Source organism: Dipteris shenzhenensis, chromosome 17 (genome assembly GCF_047967505.1).
Source record: "Dipteris shenzhenensis isolate YYH24624 ecotype China chromosome 17, Dip_SZ_1.0, whole genome shotgun sequence".
NCBI classification, from domain to species: domain Eukaryota; kingdom Viridiplantae; phylum Streptophyta; class Polypodiopsida; order Gleicheniales; family Dipteridaceae; genus Dipteris; species Dipteris shenzhenensis.
The window spans coordinates 22,417,011-22,441,068 of NC_141612.1; the positions used below are offsets into that span (position 1 = coordinate 22,417,011).

At 45.6% G+C, this 24,058-nt stretch overlaps 1 protein-coding gene across 4 annotated transcripts in view; it reads right to left on the bottom strand.

The window, feature by feature from the left end:
- Positions 1 to 24,058, bottom strand: part of LOC147891859 (uncharacterized) — a 174,778-nt gene that overhangs the window by 30,774 nt on the left and 119,946 nt on the right. For all 4 annotated transcript variants that reach the window (XM_087387867.1, XM_087387868.1, XM_087387866.1 and 1 more), the window contains 9 exons: positions 15,353 to 15,423; positions 15,132 to 15,234; positions 14,908 to 15,039; positions 14,633 to 14,776; positions 7,910 to 8,017; positions 7,697 to 7,750; positions 6,992 to 7,069; positions 6,737 to 6,850; positions 6,210 to 6,406 (listed from right to left, as the gene is read on the bottom strand). In XM_087387867.1, the coding sequence (XP_087243993.1) occupies positions 6,210 to 6,406; positions 6,737 to 6,850; positions 6,992 to 7,069; positions 7,697 to 7,750; positions 7,910 to 8,017; positions 14,633 to 14,776; positions 14,908 to 15,039; positions 15,132 to 15,234; positions 15,353 to 15,423 (1,001 nt within the window). The remainder of the gene's footprint in view (positions 1 to 6,209; positions 6,407 to 6,736; positions 6,851 to 6,991; positions 7,070 to 7,696; positions 7,751 to 7,909; positions 8,018 to 14,632; positions 14,777 to 14,907; positions 15,040 to 15,131; positions 15,235 to 15,352; positions 15,424 to 24,058) is intronic.

Here is a 24,058-nt window from a genome sequence, read left to right on the forward strand (position 1 = left end):
CTTTGTGCTTTCCAGCCCTCCAAATTGCCGCTCTAGCTTGTGAGCAAGAAGCTCATGGGTTTGCTACCTCTACCTTGCCCTCCATTTCCTGCTCGTCCCTCCCAACTTCTCTCTCGTTCATCCACTCAAAATTAAGTTGAGATCTCTCCATCTTCATAGCTTCTTTCAGGAAGTCTTTCAGAGTGGCATGCTTAGGTAGCTTATCAATCAGCCTTATTGCAATGGAGGGCAGGGCTATAAAGAACCACCCCTTCATGACCACGTCATTAGGTGGAGCGGACATTTTGGCGGCTAGAGCCTTGTTCCGAGTGTATAGCTTAGAGATAATGTGCCAAAATTCTCCAACTTAAAAGTCCGTAGCAAGTCATCCTCTAAGTAAGACCACGTCTAGAGATAATCCGGAGGGAACTGACCGTAGCAGAAATCCATAGCACCCTCCCAAGGATGATGAGAAAATGTGCAAGATGGTATGCTACCCTTAGCCTCTACATCTTCACCCTTCATTCTTTGCGTCTTTACTTGGACTTTGTTGAGCAGCTCAAGAAGTCATCCCCTCTCTTTGGAACTGAGGGCTGCCATTGTTGACACAATGCCTCTATTCACACTACTTGGCCCATAGCCGCTTTAGTGGCTGGAGAGGTACCTGATGGAGTAGATGTTAGTGCCATGGAGATAGATGATGCAGTGGCCATAGTTGAGGGAAAGACCATTGGGGAAGACCACAATGGTGGAGAAGTCCTAAGTAACGCAAATGTTGATGGAAAGGACATGGAAGGTGCTGAAGTCACCAATGGTGCTGGAACAATTGTCTACTTCTAGTGTCCACACCCACCATACCTTTTAGCTCTCATCGTTTGTCATGCAACAACTCTTGCTTTTGGTTATGTCTTTTGCACCACCCATGTCCTTCCCAACTTCCCTTCCATCTTTTGCCGTTTGCACCATCTAATTCTCTTTCAACAGTTTTTGTGTCATACACGGGTTCTACATTTCTCTCTACAAAGCCACACTAGTTTCAAGTGTCAAGTTCAGTATTGAAATTGTTGCCAAAGACATAGCTGCCAAAGACGAGTGGGTGTGCTTTGTTAGAAAAATGGTGTGAGTGACAAAGAGAGATAGGCTAGGGAGTGAAGAAGTGGTACACAAATGTAGAATCCATGAAGGCTTTCATTCATTCATCATCACTAAATGAGACGATTGAAGTACAAGCCTTATATAGGCTACACACTCACACACTTGCATTAAGTGTGTATGGGATAAGTCCCATAGTGACACGTGGCACTCACACATGACTCACACATGAACTAGTACTAGATCTTCTAGTAAAACACACCAACACATCACATCTCCCACACACTCTTTGGCTATGATATCTCCAACAAACCCCTTCAAAGCAAAAAGAGTGTGAGACCCAACACGCAAAGAGTAGACCGATCTCCCCTCCATGCAAAGAGCAAGTCCAACTATCCGACACCTCCCGTGTCGTAGAGATCTCTCAGTCAACTTGCGACCGGCAAGGGCAAACCATCACTTGTCACCCCCCCTTACTTTGAACTAGGTGGTCAATACTTCAAACCAAAGTCAAAGACAATACATTCATTTTTGGGAGACAACCCAGGGCAGTGTACCTCTTATTGACTCCAAATACATTCAGTTTAGAGGGACTCAACACATACACACATATAACTAAGCATCATCTACCACATCAGAGAGAAATAGATCATGCAACATAGCAGATGAACTTCCTGCTCAAGTTCAATAGATGTAGCATAAATATTCTTAAGCTTGTCCAGGGTCTCCTTAGCTAAAGTAGTGAGGTCAAGTTCATGAAGCAATTTGTTGACCAACCTCACACCAATAAGCGCCAGTGCTTTGTCATGCTGCTCTCATCCCTAGCTGAAAGTGGTGCTGATGAGTCTCACCAGGAGGACAAGACTCCATAGTATCAATCTGAGGTAGCAAAGGAAGTAAGCTGAAATGGATAACCAGTCAATAAAGGGGCTGGTCTAGGGATCTGAAATAATCAGCAGCCTAAGAAATGATTGAATAAATGTGTCCAGCAACTGGTGGCTGCCCTCCGGGGTTCCAAAATGCAAACCCTAATGGAAAAGCAGCAAGAACACTCTTGGAAATGTAGAACTAAGCGAACCCAAGTCAAATACCAGCAAGTAGATGCCTTGAAGTGCAAGAATGAACCAATAGAAGAGCACTTGTGGGTGAGGACTGCTCTAGGTGCTGTAGCAAGGGTCCGAAATCCTCAAGAAGATAGCTGCTAGCACCAAAGCCAATAATATATCTCGAAATATGTTAAGTGCTTAGACCAGCTCCAAGCTATACCGTGGGGCTGTAGTAGAGGCATAGGTGGACCAAAATGCACCAGCAGGTCAGCCAAAAACCAGCTATCCTAGAGGAGTTAGAGGCTAGGAGTAGCCCCGAAAACGGCTCTGTTGAAGGTGATTCTGCAGCAGCAATCCCAAATCACTTCGAAAATGCAAGAGCAGCTCCAAAATTGGTCAAAAATGCCTCCAAAAGTGATGAAAAACTGCAATAAATGCTCACTAATGTTCGAATTCTGCTGTAACAGGCTGCAAACCCCAAAAGCGAAAATGGAACAGCTCAGAATCTGCTCATGTGCAAAGTGTCTCTTGGAAAACGTGCCAGCCAACTGAAAAACTCCACATGTGCAAGTGCCGACCAACAGCCAGAGAAGGAGAGACTCCACCGAAGAGGCCTAGATGCTGCTCCAAGAGACCCGAACAGAGGCGGTTATGAAAGGCTGGCTATGGAGAGGCTAAGCAGGCAGAAAGGAGCGCAAACAGGCTGCAAAGACAGGTGAAATGAGGGCAGCAATGAAGGCGAGCTGTGGCGGTAGTAGGCAGGCTGAAAACGGAGGCAGAACTGAGGCAGCTTTGCAGAAACCCTAATCGGGTATGAGCAGCTGAAAGGAGGAGGCAACTATGGACGAATTAGGGTTAGGGAGATGATGAAGTGGCAAGGCAGCTATGGCAGGGTTAACCTGCTCTGATACGATGTTAGAAACATGGTGTGAGTGGGAGAGAGAGAGAGGCTAGGGAGTGAAGAAGTGGTACACAAATGTAGAATCCATGAAGGCTTTCATTCATTCATCATCACTAAATGAGACAAGTACAAGCCTTATATAGGCTACACACTCACACACTTGCACCAAGTGCATATGGGATTAAGCCCCATAGTGACACATGGCACTCACACACGACTCACACATGAACTAGTACTAGATCTCCTAGTATAACACACCAACACATCACATCTCCCACACACTCTTTGGCTATGATATCTCCAACATACTCAACCTTTGCAAACTCCATATGAAGCTTCATCCTCCTTCCCTTCCTCCTTGACTTGTTCTCTGCTCTACACCTCTTCCTCTCCCTCTAAGTCACGACTTTGGTTTGGCCACCAACATTCTTGCTGGTCCAAGTCCATAAGAGCCTCAATGAAATTGGTGGGAACGAGTGAAATGCCACTTCATGACAAACATCATCATACACATACGCACCATTACAAAGAGGCATAAATGATTATAGGATTTCACATTTAGAATAGTAACAAATTGTAATTCACATTTAATCTAGAGATTAGACACTTCATTCAAACTTCAAATTCCAAGAACATTCAAGAAATTGTCATGCTGAAAAATCAAAAGAAAACATCACATATGATCCAAAGATCCACAAAATAGTTAGAATCACGATGATAGATGATCGTGTATTGCCAAATGGATTCTGGCATACAAAAAAGAGGCAAGTTAAAAAAGGCCCTTCATAAGACAAGCCCTGAGAAACCTGAGGAGTTCACGGAAAAGATAAACATATTGATCATGGATTGCCAAATGGATTCTGGCATACGAAAACAAAGCAACTTAGAAAAGGCCTTCAACAAGAGAACTTCTGAGTTTTGAAGCCTGAGTCCTGGGCTCCTACAAAGCTGAAATTTCCATCTGATGATGGATTTGGAAATCTAAATCAATTCGGACCTTCGTTACTGTGCTCACTAGCAGTTGCTTGCTCCTCTCTGTCCACATCATCATTTTCATCAGCCCTAAGATCAACACTGGCTGTACCGTCATGAAACTGAACCTCCTCTACTTTCATCCAATGATCCCTCATGATTGAACCCACCAATGACCTTCTCAAGCAAGTGTAAGTTTGCATGCACAAATACAAGGCCATTGGATCTTGTGTCCCAAGCATGTTCCTTTTTTTGATGTAGAGTCCCAAGCTACTCCATATGCGCCCACGAGGAGAGGAGCCAGCTCCCTGACTCAGAATATGAACTGTTGAATTCTAAAATCAAGGAATTTCCACTTCATAATCTTCCCCCCATAAGGATGCTCCTACTTATATCTGTCCTGTTGTGCATCCTAACAACCAAACAGTCTATATAAAAGGCCAGCTCATCCTTCACTTGTCTTCGCTTTAGTGGATCAGGCACTAGTTGCTTCAATATTCTTTCCATCCCCGCATCACCTCCTTATCTGATTCTTGCCTGGTGTCTTGAAACTTAGGGTCCAAAACATAAGCTACTGCATGCAAGCTCCTGGTTCTTCGGGCCTTGTATGATGGAGTGTAAGAGGGACCCAGAGCTGCAATTGCTCTGACAATATCCAGAAAGTATAGATTGCAGGCCTGGTTCAGAGCAACGTCCTCACTAGAAAACAATCTGCCCAATGCATCATCCACTTTTGCCCTCCTACTAGGGTGCCATGTTGCTGGCAAGGTAACGGTAGAACAGAATAATCTTTAAATAAATGTGACAGTAAGAACTCCCCCTCAACCAAAGATGTCTACTGAGGTGGTTGTCGATGGTGGAGGCACCTATCCCATAGACCCCATGGCCTTATTCAATAGTAGAGCTGGTCACCATCTAGTCACTTTAAAATGGATAACATTGAAATCTTGGTCTTTTATAAGGTAATCATAAACAACTTGGCCATTTCCATGAATCCCCAAGATATCATGTAGTACCATACCTTAAGAACGTGACAATTCCCTCCAAAACCATCATGTTGTCCATGGCTACTGCTAGAAGTATTATGTAGCCTCTACCTCTAGCTAGGACTCCCCCCTGCACCCAAAGATGTCTACAGGGATTGTGGTCAATGCTGTAGGCAGCTATCCAGTCCCCCTAAATTGGATATAACTGATTCCTTGGTCTTTGATAAGGTAAGCATAAACCACTTCACCTCTTCCAGGAATTTCCAAGATATCATGTAAATCACCACTGCACAACAGTGGAGGCACAGGCTGCTTGTCATATGTCACTGACATTTTCAACTACTTGTTTTTTTACGTGTCTTGAAAAACTAAGAAATCTCAATTCAAACAAAGCAAGAGAAGACAAACTGCTATGAGAATTCATTCCTTGTGAAGCCTTGATAGATGCTTCCACGCACATGGAAATTTACTCATCCTAAGCAACATCTTGCAATTCTTCTCCTAGATATCATGTGCTCCAGGTGCAACCTTTTTTAATGGCATGATTACTCAATACGTGCAGTAAAAATTTTCAACCAAGAAGAGCAAGCTGAACAGAAAAGGGTTGTGCAAGAAAACTTCAGACTTTGTGAGTAGATTCTCACCTTAGTACCCAGATGTCCACTAAAGGCTGAATATGACTTGTGGGACCAAAAGAAACACTACAGTAGTAGCAACAAGGTGATTGTGATGCGAAAGCAACCCTATTGCTTATTGGTAATCATGTGTGTGCTTCAAAATGTTGCTCAAGGAGTTGTTTTCTAGTGTCCAAGGCATGGGCAATGTACACATTTATACACCATTGTTGTAAGAGGAAGTAGGAAATGGTGTCATGTCCTGGCAAAATCTGTCTCATACAGAGGAATAGCCTATATATAGGTATTTCATCAACTCCCAAACCATATGTTGTGTGTATGTGCGTGTGCGCATGCGCGTGCACGTGTACCTGTGTGTGTGAATGTGTTAGTTCTTTGAAGCAAGCTCTTTATGATTGTCTACATGCGCGAGATATAGATTATCCTACCTTCATGTCATATAAAGATATCTTCTGATGCTTGTAACTGGCTGTCCCTTTTCATGAGATTGTTCTTTGTAATATAATGAGAGATGGATTTCACCCCCCCCAAAAAAGAGTGTGTGTGTGTGTGTGTGTGAGAGAGAGAGAGAGAGAGAGAGAGAGAGAGAGAGAGAGACCTGTAGTCTTCGAACAGAAGATAGTGCATAAGTGATCGTAGAAAGTGAGCTAGCACCCCTTCCTGTGAGACATCATTACTGTCTTGTGTCCCGATGGCATGCAAACCGAGCCCTTCTTTGCCCCTGCACACTGCTTGGTAATGGTAAAATGCAACTGCATTCAATGCAGTCAAAGACATGTTCACCACCTCTATATCCTGTTTAATCACCAAGCATCAGAAGTTGTGTGAACCTTGAACTAATTAATTAGTACAATCAAAGAAAGAAAGAACTAATGGGATCTGCAAAATCCAGAATCTCACTTGCTCTACCCAAACTTCTTGATACGAGACAGCACACAGAAGACATTGCCACTCTATACTAGATTACAATTACACCTCTAACTGAGCTCCTTACAAAGGTTGGCCATATCATCAGTTCACGCTTCAACTAGAAGAACGACAAACTAGAAAGGCAAAACCTATGCTGGAATTTTGGAAGCACAAAAAGCATCATATGTCTGGTACCTGAAAGGATCGTTTGCATACCTGGTGATGAAGACCAAATTCAAGAGAGCTCACTATCTGACTAAATCCTTCTTTCGATAACTTTGCTATTTTCTCAGGATAAACTTCAAGCATATGTGCAAGAAGTGTAAAATACTGCACATATGGCAATAGATAAAAATGCATTGCTCCATGTTAGTGTGCATTTTTATGACAAAGAAATGCATTCAACAATCAGAAGGTCAGAGAATGAGCTCTCAGTCCATCTTCAGATGTTACAAGGCATATTAATAGAACCTGCCGACATAGCTTTGGATACTTGAGAAGGTCGACGGAGATGAGGGGCATTATAATGTGCAGGCCTAAATATACCACCTGCATAGGACAGAAGTAGCGATGTCACTAACAAGAAACTGATAAAGGAGACCCTCCAAAAGCAGGAAACGATGCCTATACCAAGGACAATGCCCATGACTACAGAGAGAACCATAAAATAAATAAATATGCTCAGCTTTAGCACTTATGACTCTGTCTGTATCTGGCTATATCAAATTTCTACTGGAAATTCTCCTAGATCTTGTTTTTTCGATGGAATAGTAGTAGTAGCATAATCCATCGATTTCTGATAGATTCAGATCGGGGTTCTTAACTGATGGATAGTGCTATGCCAATGTAAGACCAGGGAAATCGAGTGAAAGTTAGTTCACTTCTACAGTGAAACCTACCTCTCCAAACCTACAGTCCTATCCAACAAATTATAACATCCCATCCATGCTGTTAGTTACATAGCCAGGTTAAACGTTTTTTTTTGTTTTGTTTTGTTTTTCTTTTTTTTTGGGGGGGGGGTGTTGCAATACGAATGAGAAATGAAACACAAAGAAGCTATTTACTAGGGCAGCGGCAGACCAGCCCTCTCCAATTTACACCTCAGGCTCTCAGTTACTGCCTAAAAGCACTGGGGAGCAGTTGCAAGGAGCCAGTTCAAGGGCTAAAATTGCTTACTTGGGATACATCAGGATTCTCAGCCTCATCACCACCTTCTGAAGCAAAGTCAATCTGTAGGAACCAGTTAGATTCAAAGTCATGCAAAAGAAGACATCCTCTCGAGTTATGAGGTCCAGATGCAGACTAAAAATTTATAAAGGAGGGGTGTGTGTGCACGGGCAGGAGAGAGAGGGGGGATGTAAATTTGTGTGCATTTATCTCACGTGTTACCAGATCTTTTGAGCTCAAGTTTGTGAGCAATTGCAATAACGCCCGCAAGTCCTTGTACTTCTCCACTTGAATCTCCGTCAGTAAATTCTTTGAATGACTGACAGACACCTAGAAAAAGATGTAATGTTAAGCGCAGAGTGAAACTGAATTCAGCATACCATAAATGCTCATAAAAAATGATTTATAAAGATGCCTTCTACCTACTTACACAAGCCTCTCTTTCCTCAAGGTCTCTACTTCAACCTTGCCCCTTCTCTCTTTCCATTGCAAGCTTTCAAGATTCCCCTCCCCCCCTTTTCCCTTTCCTTTCAAGTTTCTGCGATATTAGACCAGGTTTTGCTTTGTATTTTGATGACACATGATGATAGTGGTGATGGGGAGCGTCATATATATATGTAGATGGATCCAGGAACATGCCCAAACTCATCCTCTAAAAACAAAACATAGTGCAGTTTCAATCTCATGATAGTCACTCATAAGGTTGAAAACCATAAACTCCATGCATAGCAGGGACTAGCTACTATGACATCCCCATTGACGTCATCAACGCCCAACAATGGGTGTAGACCATAGTATAAACATATGCTCTCACATACACACCCCCACACATACTCGAGCATCCATTTATACAAAGTCTTTGCACTGAGTTTCTGTCGGCACTCCGAAGGTGAAGGGCAGACTCAGCCATGACGAAGGCTAGCACTAAATATTGATGTTATGTTATGACTTTGTGATATTGATGTTCTTATGGCTATATAGCATGTAGCATTTGGCATGGTTGTTGATGCTCGTTTAGTAGCTCCGTCCCTTTCAGCTTGTTGTATGAGATTTCTCAGTCTCATAGACCCATTGGTCTTCCAAAGACTTTTATAAACTTTCTTTCTTTATTTCTTTCTTTCTCCCTCTCTTGTTTAGCTGCAAATTTTCCAGCCCCCCCTCCCCGGTTCTCTCTCTCTCTCTCTCTCAGCTGCCTATAACTCTCACCCCCAGCCACCTGTCTCAGCCTGTCTGAAGCAGTGTGCAGCAAGGAAAAGAAGAGGCGCAGCCCCTCTCAGCCCGTCTGTAACAGTGTGCAGCAAGGAAAGGAAGACGCACAGCAAGCCTCTGCCACCAGAAGTAGCAACGCGTCCAAGTCGCCCTCGCCTTCAAGTCGCTCAGGTCACTTCATTTTGCAGCCTTTTTTTAAGGTTCTCCAGCAGCTCTTTCACTCAGTTCATGGCAACTACAACTCCGAGGAGTAGACGGAAGAGGGGGGGGGGGACAGTTTAGGGAGGACTCAGGGGTGGGCTGAAAACCCCCCAGCCCATCTCGGGTGTTAAGAAAACATGGAGAGGGGTTACTCAGATAGTTTCCACGCGTTTCGGAAACGGGGGTGCGGAGCATGGCAGGAAATGGCGTTTCGGAGTTTCGGCCTCCGGGAGGAAATGGGGAAACGGAGTTTCGGTTTTAGGGTTTAATACATACATATATAATTAATAAAAACATTACAAAAGCTTGAAAAATAGTAAATACATCTTTGCTCAAGTTCAATATAAATCTATGATTTATCACATCAATCATTCAAATTTCAATGTCAAAGACTCAAATGATAGATCAAAATTCAGAAATGACAACTGTAGGCTCAAGGCTCAAGCCTCAAAAGAGTCAATACAAAACAAGATCCATCATCCATAATCCATATGTAATAGACTATAGTAAATACAAAACATGATCAAAATATATCTATGTGGCTGGCAGCAGCTGCTCAATGCTGGAGCCTCGCATGACAAAATCCTAGACCTAAGTGCTCCAAAAATCACTCATCAAGATCATCCATGGAGGAGTCACGTGTCTCCTCCAACTCATGAGAGTCAGCCTCAGATGAAGAAAGGGTAGGATCGTGGTCCTCTGCCTCTACTGAAGTGGAAGCGATGGATCCCCCCCTCTGCCTCTGAGAGCAGGTGGTGCAGCGGGTGTTGTGGCTCGACACTGTCAGCTCCTCATAAAGCAAGGTGTACATATCACGCTCATTCCGTGAGATCTCTGGGATGAACCTCTCCCTCCTGATGTCGATCTCATCCACATTCACCTGCGAAGGCTCCGGATGTCCGGCATTCCTCTCAAGGAGCTGGTTCTAAAAAGCCAACTTTTGGAACTCGAGTTGAGATTGTCTTCCTATGCATCCTTCAAACCAAACAACCCTTTTTTGTGTGTAATATGAGAGCTCTTCCCGCACATTCCTTCTATCATCTATGTTTGCATCTATTTTTTGCCCTTTCCCTTGAAGTTCTTTCAACCTCATTAGTGGAAACTTGAAAGATTGTCCACAAAACAAGGATCGTTGGATGGTTGAGATGGTGGTCTCACAATGCGACATGGAAATGGAGGCAAGACCCAAACAAACTCCAAAGGTGAACAATACTCTGTCCACTGAGTGGCGCTCCAAAGGTTATCATTAGAGGACAGGTACCTCTCGGAATGTGCCTCCCCTACAAGTGTCCGAGGGGACCCAACTGCCAGGGCTACCGCCATCCCAACCCAGTGGGAGGCTCCTACCTCGCCATGTGTTCCTTTGCAAGTGCCCTCAACTCATCCTTACTCCAAGGGCATAAATCATCTCAATTATGAATTTTCCCAATCATCCTATTGAACCCTTCATACACCTTCTTAGTGCAAAGGTGATCTCCATCAAGAAGCATCAACATAATGAGGATAGGCTTTGTCACCTAAAGCAGTATGCCAACATTATTCTAGAAAGTGTCATCCAAAACCATGGATTTAAGTAAGAGAGCCCCTATAGAGTTAGATTCATGTCATGTGTCGCACTTGAATTAAAAATAATCTGTCACATGCTATAATGTATAGAGGATGATCTCTTGGCCTTTCGCAACCAGACGGGAAGCTTTGGTCGAGAGACTGCAAAGCTTCGAGAGACTCAGCTACAGCCTGTCTCATGGTGGGAGAAGTATGGAAATTGTGCTCCCACGCTGGTAATTCACTACCCTTAACTACAGTCTACATAGTACAATGTGCATCTTTCTTGTTTCAACTTTCCACTTAGTTCTAACTTCTAATTTCTAATTGTATGTGCATTTCAATAACAGAAACACATCTCCATTCGAGTGCTCTCATAGGATTGCAGTTCGGGTCCATGTGAGAGGAATTGGAGCACTTGGGCCCTCTTCGATACAAAGAAGAGGAATAGGTTGAGTACCGCTCAGCTAGAGCGGTTGGTGTTTTGTCATTGCTAAATTGAAGCTTTTCGATGTTCTGGATCGAGGCAATGTTGACGTGCAGTCGTTGAACACCAAAAGGCTTGTTGCGATCTCCCAGGCTGAACCCTGCTCATCATCCTTGCCGCACCCTAGCACCACACCCTGTTCGAGCTGGGGCCGTGCTGACCTTCTTACTCAACATGCCCCCCGTCCCCTCTTTTCCTCTCTCTACCCCTCTTGGCATCGACCCCCCCCCCCCCCCCCCGCCCTCCTTCTCTTTCCTTCTCTCTCCCCTCTTGGCGTAGACCTACTCGACGTTCCCGCCTCCTGGCGTAGACATGCTTGACGTTCCTCCGTCTTTCCTATCTCTCCTCCCCGCCTTTCTAGAACTCGGGGGGTTTTCCTTTCTCGCAATTCGGCATAGGGCCGCTGACAATGGAGACACACTGCCACTCCATTATACCTTTGGCTTAGAAAAGGATTCTTTGGGGGGGGAGTCGGAGCAACATCAAGTTCAGGAGCCAGATCCTTCGCTTGCTGTAGTGATGCTACTAGGTGAGTTACTCTTTGCTTGATTGGTTCGAGATGCATTTTTCTACCTCATCTAGTTTAGAAGAGTTAGAGGAGCAGATCTCAACCTTTTTTTTCTCTCATTAGCGTTTCGATGGTTCTTTTTTCACACGATTTTCACTATTTTCTCCCTCGAAACAGTTTTTCGCACGTGTTTCACATGTTGGAGGAAAGTAGGCCACTGTTTGTTCCCTCGAATTGTTTTCTGGCACGTCATTCAGAAGCAAGCAGGTCCCGTACAATGCAGGCTTTTGAGGCATTCGTGTGTGATCGGGCATGAATAGGACTGGTCACCTCCCCACTTGTGAGCCCCCATATGAGGAGTGCATTGCAGGGGGGGGGACCATAGAATAGGACTATGCATGGGGCTTCCACATGGGCAGCAAAAGGGCTGCCATGTGGGCAAGTAGAGAGAGAAAGAAGATACCTGGCAGATCAGGTCCACCATGGTCGGCAGAAGTGCTGCAGGAGTGCCACAGGGCTGTCCATAGATGGAGATGACAAACATGTGTAGGGAAACCTCAGAATGGACTCGCTGGAAGCTTTTCCAGGACCTGGAACAGGGCTGAACAGAAATGCACAGGTCAGCAAGCTTGGATGAAGGGCAGGCTGGTATATGGGCAGGCCTGCCTGGCCAGTGGCAGCCTGCCACGTGGTCAGCAGGGCCAGCCAAGTCTGCAAGAGTACCCCAATGGGGTATAGGCTGCAGCAAGTAGTCAGCCTGTTTGGGTCGGCTACAGGACCTGGAGCTAGTCCGCTGATTTGGAGGGCCTTGTTTACTATAAAAGGGAGGCCTTTGGGCCTCACTCACTGATCACTTGGAGCAGCAATCCAAGAGCAAGAAGGAATAGCAGGAGGACCACCCGTGGGCCTATACGCACGAGGTGATGGTGACGACCTACAGAGGGCTGCAGATTTAGCTCAAGGAGCTGCACACCTAGGCTGAGTTTCCGGACAGCAAGGTGGAAGGGATCCTTTGGACGGAGAGTCTACATAAGCTCAGTGGAGCACGTGGGCTCAAACATCTAGAGGTGCCAAGCATATAGTAGGAGCACCTTTTTGGTATTGTATCTTGTCCAGTTTGTGGACGGACAGAAATATATAAGAGTTACTTCTATATTGTCTTTGAGCACAATCTATTTGCACACACATGAATGGTTGTGAAGTACACACATGGTTATGAAGCTTCATTCCATAGTGAAACACTTCCGCATGTAATTACTGGGCTATCTATCACTCTTCCGCTGCGGGATACCCTCTGGTGGGATTTCATTTTCTAACAGGCACAGTCAAGAGTGGTCTCTCGTTTTTTTTTGGGGAGCTCTTCGTTAACATATAGGATTGGGATCGATCTGTTTCTCCAGCCTCATGAGTAGGCTATGTGTGAAAGAGAGACATGCTTAAGGTTTCCTCCATTCGTTGTCGCGGGACTGGGGGTCAAATGCTCCATTGTTGCGGAGATTGTCCATTGCATACTCAAGCCTTCATAGCTGACTTTGGAGGCTTCATAGGGATAATGGATCATGGGCCATGGCTGATGGCACATGCCTCTAGTTTTATCATGTTTTGTGCTCTCTTTTTCCTATATAGCATGTACTTGACTCTTGAGTTTTTCTGTTATGTATTGATGGCTGAGGGCCCTAGGCAATTTTTTGTAGCAATGTATTACATAGGCCGTTACTTATCAGGCACGGCCTATTTTCTTGTATATTGAATATTTAAATGTTCTCTGATCTATAGATATCATTCATCATCTATCGCATAATGCATTTCAAGTCTTAAGGAATTTTGTGTGTTTTCCAAAGTTTAAAACTTAAATGGAAAGTTCAGAGCTGTACAAAGTGATATTTTTTCTATTCTGGTATATTTCTATGTTATATGATGACATGTTGTATGATGTTGTGTTCATTCCGGGCTCACATTCCCCCTTCCTGAATCCGGCAGCCCTATAACGCACCTATCCCACTACTCTAAAATAAGGAGAAATTTGATGCAGATAATTTGAAGGTGCAAAGGTCCATGTAGACTAAGTGCCAATGTGCAACCTCCATGATGTGAGAGGCCAAAGAGAAGGAAATAAATAGAAATTTTGTTCTAGAAGGACCGGCAGCCCATGTGCTTGAATGGAGTCCATTGTTGTAGTAGTAGGGTCCATGCCCCACTATTGAGCCCCCATATCAGGAGGAATCAAGAGCTTGACACTTTGGTAGAAGCATGGGTTTCAGAGGTGCTATGCGGGCACATGAGTGAGGCATCACATGGCACTAATCTATGACTCCAGAGCTGCCACATGGGCAGCAACATGGCTGCCATGTGGACAGCACGTATGGCTACCATATGTGCAGCATATAGAGGGGCATGAAGAGAACGAAAGATGATCCGCATGAGCAGCCACGTGGGCTGGATCTGACGCCACATGGCATGGGATATGAGCCCATGTCAGGGGCAGCTTGCCCAGTAAAGGGCAAGGGCTAACATAGCCCACCTTAGGGTCGGCCAAACAGGTCAGCCATATTGGGCTGTCTGCAGGACCCCATATGGGGTTGGTAGTGGCAGATGGGCCAACCAGATGCGTTTAACCAAATCTGGCTACTGGTTGGCTTGAACAGGGGGCCCAATCAGCCCAGAAGGAGGGGGGTCAGACCAGCCTCACTATAGGGTCTTTTCATAACAAAGGAGCTGCTGTACTGCAGCCTCCTGCAGGTCATGCTGCACCAAAGCTGGGCCTGACAGTCCTGATTGTTTAAACAAACAAGCGAGTGAGAGGAGGATGTGACTGTTAATTCATACAATTCCTGGGGTTGAAATCAAATCACATATGGTATACAAATGTATGTTGTAAATTCATTATACAGTCATGCAGATGGAAAAGGGAGAAGTCTAGATGAAGCCAATCTCCATGCAATCTATCTGCTATAAATTGTGACAATACCACCAGATTTCAGCGAGCAATATTTACCTTTCCAATGTTATGTGCCGAATATATTTGAAGAAGTCGCACACAAAAGCTGAACAAAACAGCGGTCTCTTTTGGTTCCAGAAAAGCAACTTGTCCATCAACCCAGTCTACAACATACTTCAAAAGAACATATACCACAGACGACTGCAAAGTACTATCCAGCCTTAGAAATGGTCCTCAGCAGCCAGAAAAGCAGTGCTTCTAAATGAAAATTTAGTCAGCTCAGTACTAGTATGTAGTTGTGAACAGAAAGAACCTAGGAGAGAACATAATACCTGATTCTTATATGTCTCTAGCAATATCAATACAGGCTCCATCACCGCAGTACCAATTTCAAATATTGCCTTTTGACTTCGTGGCATGGTGGCCCTTGCAGCACCACGTAATCTTTCTATCAAGCTAGAAACCTAGATCAGCACACAGATTTCATTTTGTAGTCTGAACATAGAAATATCACAGCCTATGTACCGACAAATGCTTCCAACAGAGTTATCCTCACCAAAAGAATGATGTCAGGCTTTTGAGCAAAAACATGCAAATCATTTCTGCCTGAGAGATCGAGAAGCTTTGCAATAATGGGAGTGAAGAGATCCTTTACAAACCTGATGAGATAAGCAGAATAGAGTAGGTTTTCATATAAGCCTTTACTAAAAATCTTCCAAGCAGACAAGTTTATGTAAGATCCAACTTTTGAGAAGTCCAAGATGCAAAGACACTCACTGATTCGAACCATCTCCAGAGCTTGTACCAGTACCAATAGCTGATCGACACAATACTTCCGACAGTCCTCTCTACAACAAAAAAACCCAAAAGATGACTTGGTATACCAAAAAAAAACTGTTAGGAATAAAAGGCAATAGCAGAATACTTACAAAGAAAAATTGACACATGGTTAGGGATTTGTAATTCATATTATACATCCATAACAGACAAATAATCATTGATTCTCAGCTAGCATACAAGCACATATGGAGAGTTCAAATCTAAGTCACTCAATCCTCTTTGCAAACACACAACTGTAGAAACTAAGCCCTAGTTTGGGCTCCAAATGGAGAAAGGATAGCAGACACCAGAGGGATTAAATAGGAATGTTGAACATAAGATCAAATTTGTGCTCGACATGCAACCTATGTTCAGGAAGTCTTATAGGACTAGTTTGGCCGTGGAGGAGGAAACTGCATAGTAGCTTCAGTAATACCTCCGACTAATCGAGTGCAACCTAGAAAGTCACCTTGGGATGCACTAGTGCTTCAGGCTAAGAAGAAAGACACATCTATGCAATTGTGTGTAGACTCAAAGGGTGTGATTAGACGCACGAACAAGAATAAGTATCCTTTGCCGAGAATAAACACATCGATAGGCTCTACAGAGCTAAGTATTTCACAAAGAGCGATTTGAGAATAGGCTATCATCAGATAAGAAATTTTGATAAAGATGTCTATAAGACCACATTTCGTAAGTGATTCGGCCATTATTTGTTCTTGGTGCTTCCATTTGGACTCACTAACGCACTAGCCACATTCCAGTAAATAATTTTTTTGTCCCATATCTGGGTATGTTTGTCGTGGTCTTTCTATATGACGTCTTGATTTACAGAAAGTCTCACCATCTGCAGATAGTGCAGTCCATACTTTGCAAAGAGCAGCTCTTTACACGAAAGAGAGCAAATGTGAATTCTTGAAACAAAAACTCACATACCTCGGATATGTCATTGTCTTCGATGGTGTCTATATTGACTCTGAGAAAGTCATAAAGGTATAAGAGTGGCCTATTTCAAGAACGATTACCGAATTCTTTCAGACCGGAATTATGCTAAGATAGCAAAAGGGGAATAAAAGGACATATAATAAGTACCGGCCGAGCTTGCTATCTGTTTCAAGAGGTGCCATCAGCTCCTTTACGGCAAATTGTGAATCCTAGTAAACCATTCGTGGTGGAAATGGACTGGCAATGACTATGCTTTTGGCACAACATTGTTCCGGGATGGTTGACCAGTAACTTTTGAGAGAGTAAAAAGCCACCAAACCACAATATAAGTAGCCAACACGCATAAAAAGATTTTTACACTATTATTCATGCATTGAAAAACTGGAGATGTTATCTACTTTTATGATCTACATGGGTAACTCTTCTCAAAGTATTTTTGCAATACATCTCAAGGTAGGAAAGCTCGACGGTCCGAGTATGTGCAAGAATTCAACTTCAAGATCTGTTATGGAAAAAGATCTACCAAGAAGGTAGCTGATACCTTGAGGAGAACTGCTAGTGTGAATTGACTTTGCTACAAAGAGATTTGCTCGTACCTGTATGACTCTCGTACGGGCCTTATACTGAAGACGATCTCTTCAAACATGTGTGGCATGAGGTACAAGCTGGCAATGCACATCTTGGTAGCAAAGTATTCCATTTGGAATGGTCTCCTTTTCCAAAAGGGTAAGGTCTGTGTACCAAGGTTGAGAGATACAAGACAACGTACCTTGTTTGAATGTTATGAAAGTCTCCGATTGATATGGGGACGCATATTGCATCCTATAGAGATAGCTGAAAACAAAACAGGATTACCACGAACCTCTCGTGTGCATGATGCCATTTGGGTGATCATGAATCGACTCACCAAATTGTCATGTTCCATTCCTATAAGAGAAAATACTTTAACCATGCAGCTTGCCCACATGTTTGTGGAAAAGTTCTTTAGCCTGTATGGCTTACCAACGGAAATTGTTAGTGACAGAGATGCTAAGATTACTGGGCATTTTGGAGAACTATGTCCACGAAATTGACACTTGCTCAGCATGAATTCTATTGATCATTCTAAATCAAATGGATGGATTGAGAGGGCCAATTAGAGCCATCACCTTGAGTTTTCATTGAGACCCAAAGATTCTCAAGTAATGTGAATTGGTTAGGTCTATAAAATATCTTTGCGCTTTTGTGGTCCTTTCTTAATCCTTAAATGGATCAATGAATTGGCTTACAAGTTGTGTTTACGTCATGATGTCTTTTTTTTTTTTTTTGCAAAAAAGAGACTTCTATTAAGCAATAAAGAAAACCGTTAGAGAGCTCCATACGGGAATACGGGATACACCATGCAATGCATGAAAAGCTCAAGAGCCAAAAAGAAAGGATTGGGGCTGATAGTGCCATCTCAATCCGGTAGCAACCTCCGAGCTCCAAACTCGAAGAAATACAGTCCTCCTAGAAGAGGCTGCCCGTGAAGGGCCCTGCATGCTAGCCCATATGGCTATCAAAGTGTGAACTGTGTCACTCCAAATACCCGTGAACACCTGTGATGGGTGTATCTGGGTGTCATCCAAGGCCTCTGTGCATCTGGCTCTCCAAATGTGCCAAGAGGAAATGCTAGCCAAAATCTCCCAAGAGGTGTCCATTGAAAGATGTGAAGCTCTAAAAGGAATATGTGGTACATCCTGAAGAGAGCAGGGCTCTATCACTTGCCGGCAGATCGAGAGTGCCCAAGAAGAAGGCTCACCCTCATAAAACACCTGGAGCCCAGTAAGGGATAACCATGCGACCGAGCCCCAAGTCATGAAGAAAGGGGAAGTATGAAAAATGATGAGTATCCGAGCAACTCCTTTCCAAACAATTCTCGCTTGATTGCAGTCCCAAAGGCACTGTTGCACTAACTCCTCTGCAGAATGACAGCGAGGGCAAGTGGGATCAGCCCCAAATCATGATCTCCACAGGTTCACTGCAATCCCTCCATGAATAGAAAGCCAAAAGAAAAGAGTGATCTTTCTATTTCTGAGTGATTTCCAAAGCCTCCTTTAGAAATTCCTACGCAAATCTGCAGGGAATCCAACCTCTACTGCTCAGCTGAAATCTCCTGGCATTACCAACCGTGACATGAAAAAAGGAAATCCCCCTCTCTCAGTGCCCATGATCTATCCACTCCCACTCTCTCGGGTCCCACTGCAAGCACCTGATAGGTGCACCTCCATATAACCACAACCTCCACGATCCCAGGGCCAAGAGCAGAGGGTCAGGGTCTAAGTACCACTGCAAGCCCGCTCCATGGTCCACAAAACTAGCAATCCTGACAGGCTGAAAGGCAACCTCTAGAAGAATATCATCAGTGGATCTAGAGAGTATACCTCCATCCCCAACGTCAAAGACTAGAGCATCTTTCCCGAGATCTCGAAGAGCGATCACCTCTAGAGGAACTGCTGTCCGTTTCGGGGCACCGAAACACGAAGAAACGTTTCTCAGAAACGTCCGAAACGGGCAGTTAGGGCAAAACGTCTGGCTGTCAAAAAATCCGCCGCGACGGGTTTCTTTCTCAATTTGGCTGCCGTTTTTGTTTTTTCGCTCCTCTCCCGCGCCGCTCCATTGCTTGCCTTGCTCCTAGTGCCTACCATCTACTCTACCCTCTACTCTACCTTCTACTCTACCCTCTACTCTCCTCTACTCTCTACTCTACCCTCTACTCTAGTCTCTACAGTCTACCCTCTACTTTTCTCTACGGTCTATCCTCTACTTTCCTCTACGGTCTACCCCTCTACAGTTTATTGTTTGAACTATGGGCCATGGCATATGCTAGCAGCCATATGCACTTGCAACTAATTAGTTAATAGTAATTTGTAAACTGGAAGATCTATGTCTTTGTAAACCTCAATCTATAGGCTGCGTGATGCATCTTTTTACTCTTTCAACTGTGTAATATGTGTGTGCATTGTGTACACAATATGGATATTTGAGAGCTCTTTTGAGAGAGAGAGAGAGAGAGAGAAAGAAAGAAAGAAAGAAATTTTATTAAAGGTCCACGGAAGGCCATACATGGCCTATGGGACACAAAATCATCCGAAAGGAAAATACATCATCAACGATGCGCCAACTAGGTGGCCTCATCGTAATACCGCTAAGATGCCAAAAATGGCTGTTTTGAGAGCTCTTTTGAGAGAGAGAGAGAGAGAGAGAGAATCTGAAGACAATTATTTATGAAGTATATATAACTTCTATAAAATATAGTATTTTTAGGCATTTCTAGACGAAACGCCTGTAAAAATCTAGAAACGTTTCTTGTGACACTGATCCAAGTGGTGGAAGTAATAGGCATCTCAACTGTCCATTCCACCGGGATGGCTGCATCTATCTGCTGAATCTTGCGTGCTACCCCTCTGAGGTGACTCAAAGACTGTATCCTCAGGTAGCCTACGTCATGATGTCTCAGTGAGCCAATCTTTCATATCAGCAAACTAAAAGAGACTTTTTTTTTTTGGGCAAAAAAGAGACTTTTATTAAGTATTAAAGAAAACCGTTAACTGAAAGAGAAATTGGGTACTAGAGATAATTTAGTCTCTGAGCATGAATGAACTTGTACGACCGAGGATATAAACCACATATATGACCCATCAATTCGAATGTTTTCTAGATTATAGGTCTTGACAGTTTAGGAATAGGGTTTTTCCAAAGCTGTAGTGGAAAGTTTGCTTGGAAGAGGATGGTACTTGCACAAGTATTGCTCTCTTTGGCACCAATTCCTAGAATTTATGTCTCACTTTCACCTATCGTGGTGAACTAGTGGAGATAGTGCAGTCATATACATATCTGGGTGCAGTCTTCACAGGACCCATCTTCACGATGAAACATTCAGCCCAGGCACGACTCACACAAGGGCGTAATGCTTTGGCTAGACTAGAGCAGCAATGTTTCCAAGTGCACTTCCAGGATCCAGCAACGAAGGGCTGGCTTTCCGACACACTAGTGCAACCGACTGCCATGTATGTAGCACCTTTCTGGGGGTGCGATCTTCCAAGGACAGATTGGAGGAGCTTCGAGCGGCTTCAGGTGACGATGGGATCCAGGATGATCCGATGTAAGCCCTCAGTTCCACGTGAGATAGTACAGGCAGAGTTCGCTATGACACCTCTCTAGGTTGATGCCATCTTTCAGTTAGTGACTTTCATCCACAAGGTGTGGGACTTACCCCATTGGAGACTTCCGAGATTGGCCCTAGGGTCATCCAGACGACTCGCAGAGAGCGGGGCAGGCACATGGCATGCACGCATATCTACATGGTTTGCCAGGCACGGTATCCAGATGGATAGGCTTCCCCCCTTTCATTACAGCATGGATGCAACTCCTGAGTTGATCCCGCGAGATGAGATCAACCGTATTATACAGTTAGACCTCCTTCAACTTCACACATCCCAGACTTGGGGGGAGGACCAGGAACTCCCCACCAAGACCCAGTTCTATCGCAACCACTTCCTGCGAGTATCAGAGGAGGGATTCATTATCAGACCCCAGTATCTCGAGGATAGAGGAGTATCTCATGCACTGAGGATTGCCATTGGTCAGATGCGGGTTTCATCCCATCAGCTGAGGATTGAGGCAGGGAGAGCAGCGGGTATACCTAGAGATCTGTACGATGGGGGCAGTTGAGACAGAGGAGCATTTTCTTTGTGTTTGCCCAGCCTACTATGAGATTCGAGGACGCTACCATTGTCTCTACGTAGAGGGGAATGGCTTCGGTCCTTTGTAACAACTGATCCATTTCCATGACCAGGTCTGTATCAAACTCTATCTGATGGAGATGCGGCAACACGGGGAGGCGCTTCTATGACAGATCAGAGAGCAGCAGGGGTCGTCACAGACTTCTATACATTTGAGTCAGCCCCTGGACACAATGGAGTGGAGGAAGAGGAGCTAGTTGATATGAGAGCAGTATTGATGAGCAGCCGGCACAGTACCGCCGAGAGAGGGACGCAAAGGCCACATGTGCGACAGAGAGCCCCCAGAGTACACTCTATTGAGGTCCGACCTATCACAGTTTTTCTCAGAAGAGACCGACAGAGATGAGGGATCACTCTAGACATAGGCCAGAGAGTCCAGAGAGCAAGGAGACCGTGCCCCCCGCTGTAGCACGAGACAGCTCAATAGACGCAAATACGAGATATTTTTGCAGCGATTATGATTGTGTTAGCGTAGATTAGTACTCAGCAAGGGTCCTAGTGTACCCTTTGCTTCAGCCCACTAAGGCTTGTATGAGTTCGCTTTTCTGTGCGCTTTGTCCCATAGGCCCGCGACGTGGCTCGTGTTATGGAGGTCATGTTAACCTAGGTTCATGTGACCTAAGCCTTGCATAGTTAAGACAAGGTGTACCTTTGGAATTGTTAGGGTAGTCTTAGGGTCGAGACACCTACGATGCTCTATGTCTATATAAGTGTGAGCCGCACATGAGCCGCAGATCATTTGGAGCATTCTTGGGAGTGGGGCCTCCTAAGAATACCTAGCTAGGAAGGAGGCCATCTAGGCCTATGATTCCCTAATGACATCTATGAATAGATCGCGCTATGTGGTATGGGACACATAGTCTTACCTAGGAGATCACAAGTCCAAGGTTTGCTTGACCTCTAGCTCTGCGCACTTCACAATCATAGATGTGTGTGCAAGCTAGTAGATAAACAATGCATACAAGACAAATATAGAATCCACAATGACATATTTCTGTTAAAAAACTGGACACAATACAAAAAGAGATGCACAGACCCACCAAACTATGGTTGCCCGATCTTACCAAAGCTCTCCTACTATCTGCCTGGCAGTGGGCACTCCTAGATCTTTGAGCCCGTGTGCTCCTTTGAGCTTATGTAGACTTTCTATCTAGTGATCTTCCACCTTGCCGCCTGGGTAGTCAGCCTAGGTGGGGCAGCCCTTGCTGAGCTAAGTTTGCAGCTCCTCAGCCCAACTCACCTCCTAACCATAGGCCCAATTGAGGCTGCTCATCTGCTGGCTCCTCTGTGAAGTGCTGCCTTATGGAGGCCCCAAAAGCCCCTTTTATCTGGCTCAAGGCCCCACCAAACAGCCAGCCCTAATGGGCCGACTGGAATCCTCCCTACCAACTATCTGAAGGGGAGGTCTAAATGCCCCAAAGGGTTTTAAGCCTCTTGCTGGCCCGCCTCGCCAAGTGGCAACCAGCCAGGCTGTTCTCTGTCGGCACTTCTAACTCAGATCTGGCCTCCATGGTGGCTTCCCTCTGCCAAGTACTTTCCTTTCTCTGCGGAAGCCCATATGCTGCCCATGTGGAACTCCCATGACCATCTTTATTGTCCTATGGTTCACCCCCCCAATGCACTCCTCATTTGGGGGGCTCACAGGTGGGGAGGTGACCGCCTGCTCACATATCATGAGGTGAACCAAGTCATCCAAGAGGGACTCTTACAACTACACACATTCGGGACCTGGTTGCCACCACGCAAGCTCCCGTGAAGCTTGGTTTTGCAGAGACTGTTACTTGCAAATTTCAACAGAGGGCTTTATTCATCCACCAAGATACACACACATCCATCTCCCCCACTCCTAGAGGATATTGATCGGGCAGTTCCGTGCTCTATCACATCAACTTCACATTGAGAGTGGACGGGCGAAGGGCATACCCAGAGAGGGTCACACCCGCACTTTATGTGATCAACGGGAAATTGAGTCGGAAGAGCATTTTGCTTTCAAATGCCTTGTATACTATGAGATCAGAGTTCGCTATCACTGCCTCTTCAGAGACAGCTTTGGACCCTATCTAGTTTCTTGTGCCACCTAGATCAAAGATGCCTAGCGACGAATGAGGTACAAAAACCTTCTCTCTGTGAGCTGCTGCTCCTCCCCGTGAGCTACTGCCCCCCCCTCTCCCTCTCTCAGCCAGCCCCTTCTCCCTCTCCCTCTCCCTCACTGCCCCCCCCTCTCCCCCCCTCGCTGCTCCTCCTCTCCCTCCCCTCTCGCCAGCCCCCTCTCCCTCATCCCTCACCCTCCCTCTCCCCTTCCTCCTCCCCGCCCTCCCTCTCCCCCCCCGCTACCCCCTACCTCTCCCTCCCCGCCCAACCTCTCCCCCACCCGTCAGCCCCCCTGCCCCCCTTCTCCTCCCCTGTCATCCCTCTCCCTCGCCAGCCCCCCCCCCCCTGCGGCTGCCCCCCTCCCCGCTGCCCCTTTCTCCTCTCCCCTCCCCCGCTGCCCCCCTCCCCGCTGCCCCCTTCTCCTCCGCCCTCCCTCTCCCCCGCCAGCCCCCCCGCCCCCCTCCCTTGCCCTCCCTCTCATAGGCCATGTATGGCCTTCCGTGGACCTTTAATAAAATTTCTTTCTTTCTTTCTTTCTCCCCCCCCGCTGCTCTCCCCCTCCCCGCTGCCCCCTTCTCCTCCGCCCTCCCTCTCCCCCGCCAGCCCCCCCGCCCCCTTCTCCTCCCCCGCCCCCCTCCCTCCCCCACGCTCTCCCCCCCCCCCCCCCCCCCGGCTGCTCTCCCCCCCAAGGTGACCCCCCCGGGGGGGGGGGGCCGGAAAGAGTTATTAAAAAAAAAAAACCTCCTCCCTCTCCCTCCCCACCCCCTTCCTTCCTATCTCAGCTCCCCACGCCTCCCCCTCAGCCTACCTCCATCTCCCCTCTCTCCTCCCCTCTCTTTCTCCTTCTTCCCGCCCCTCTCTTTCC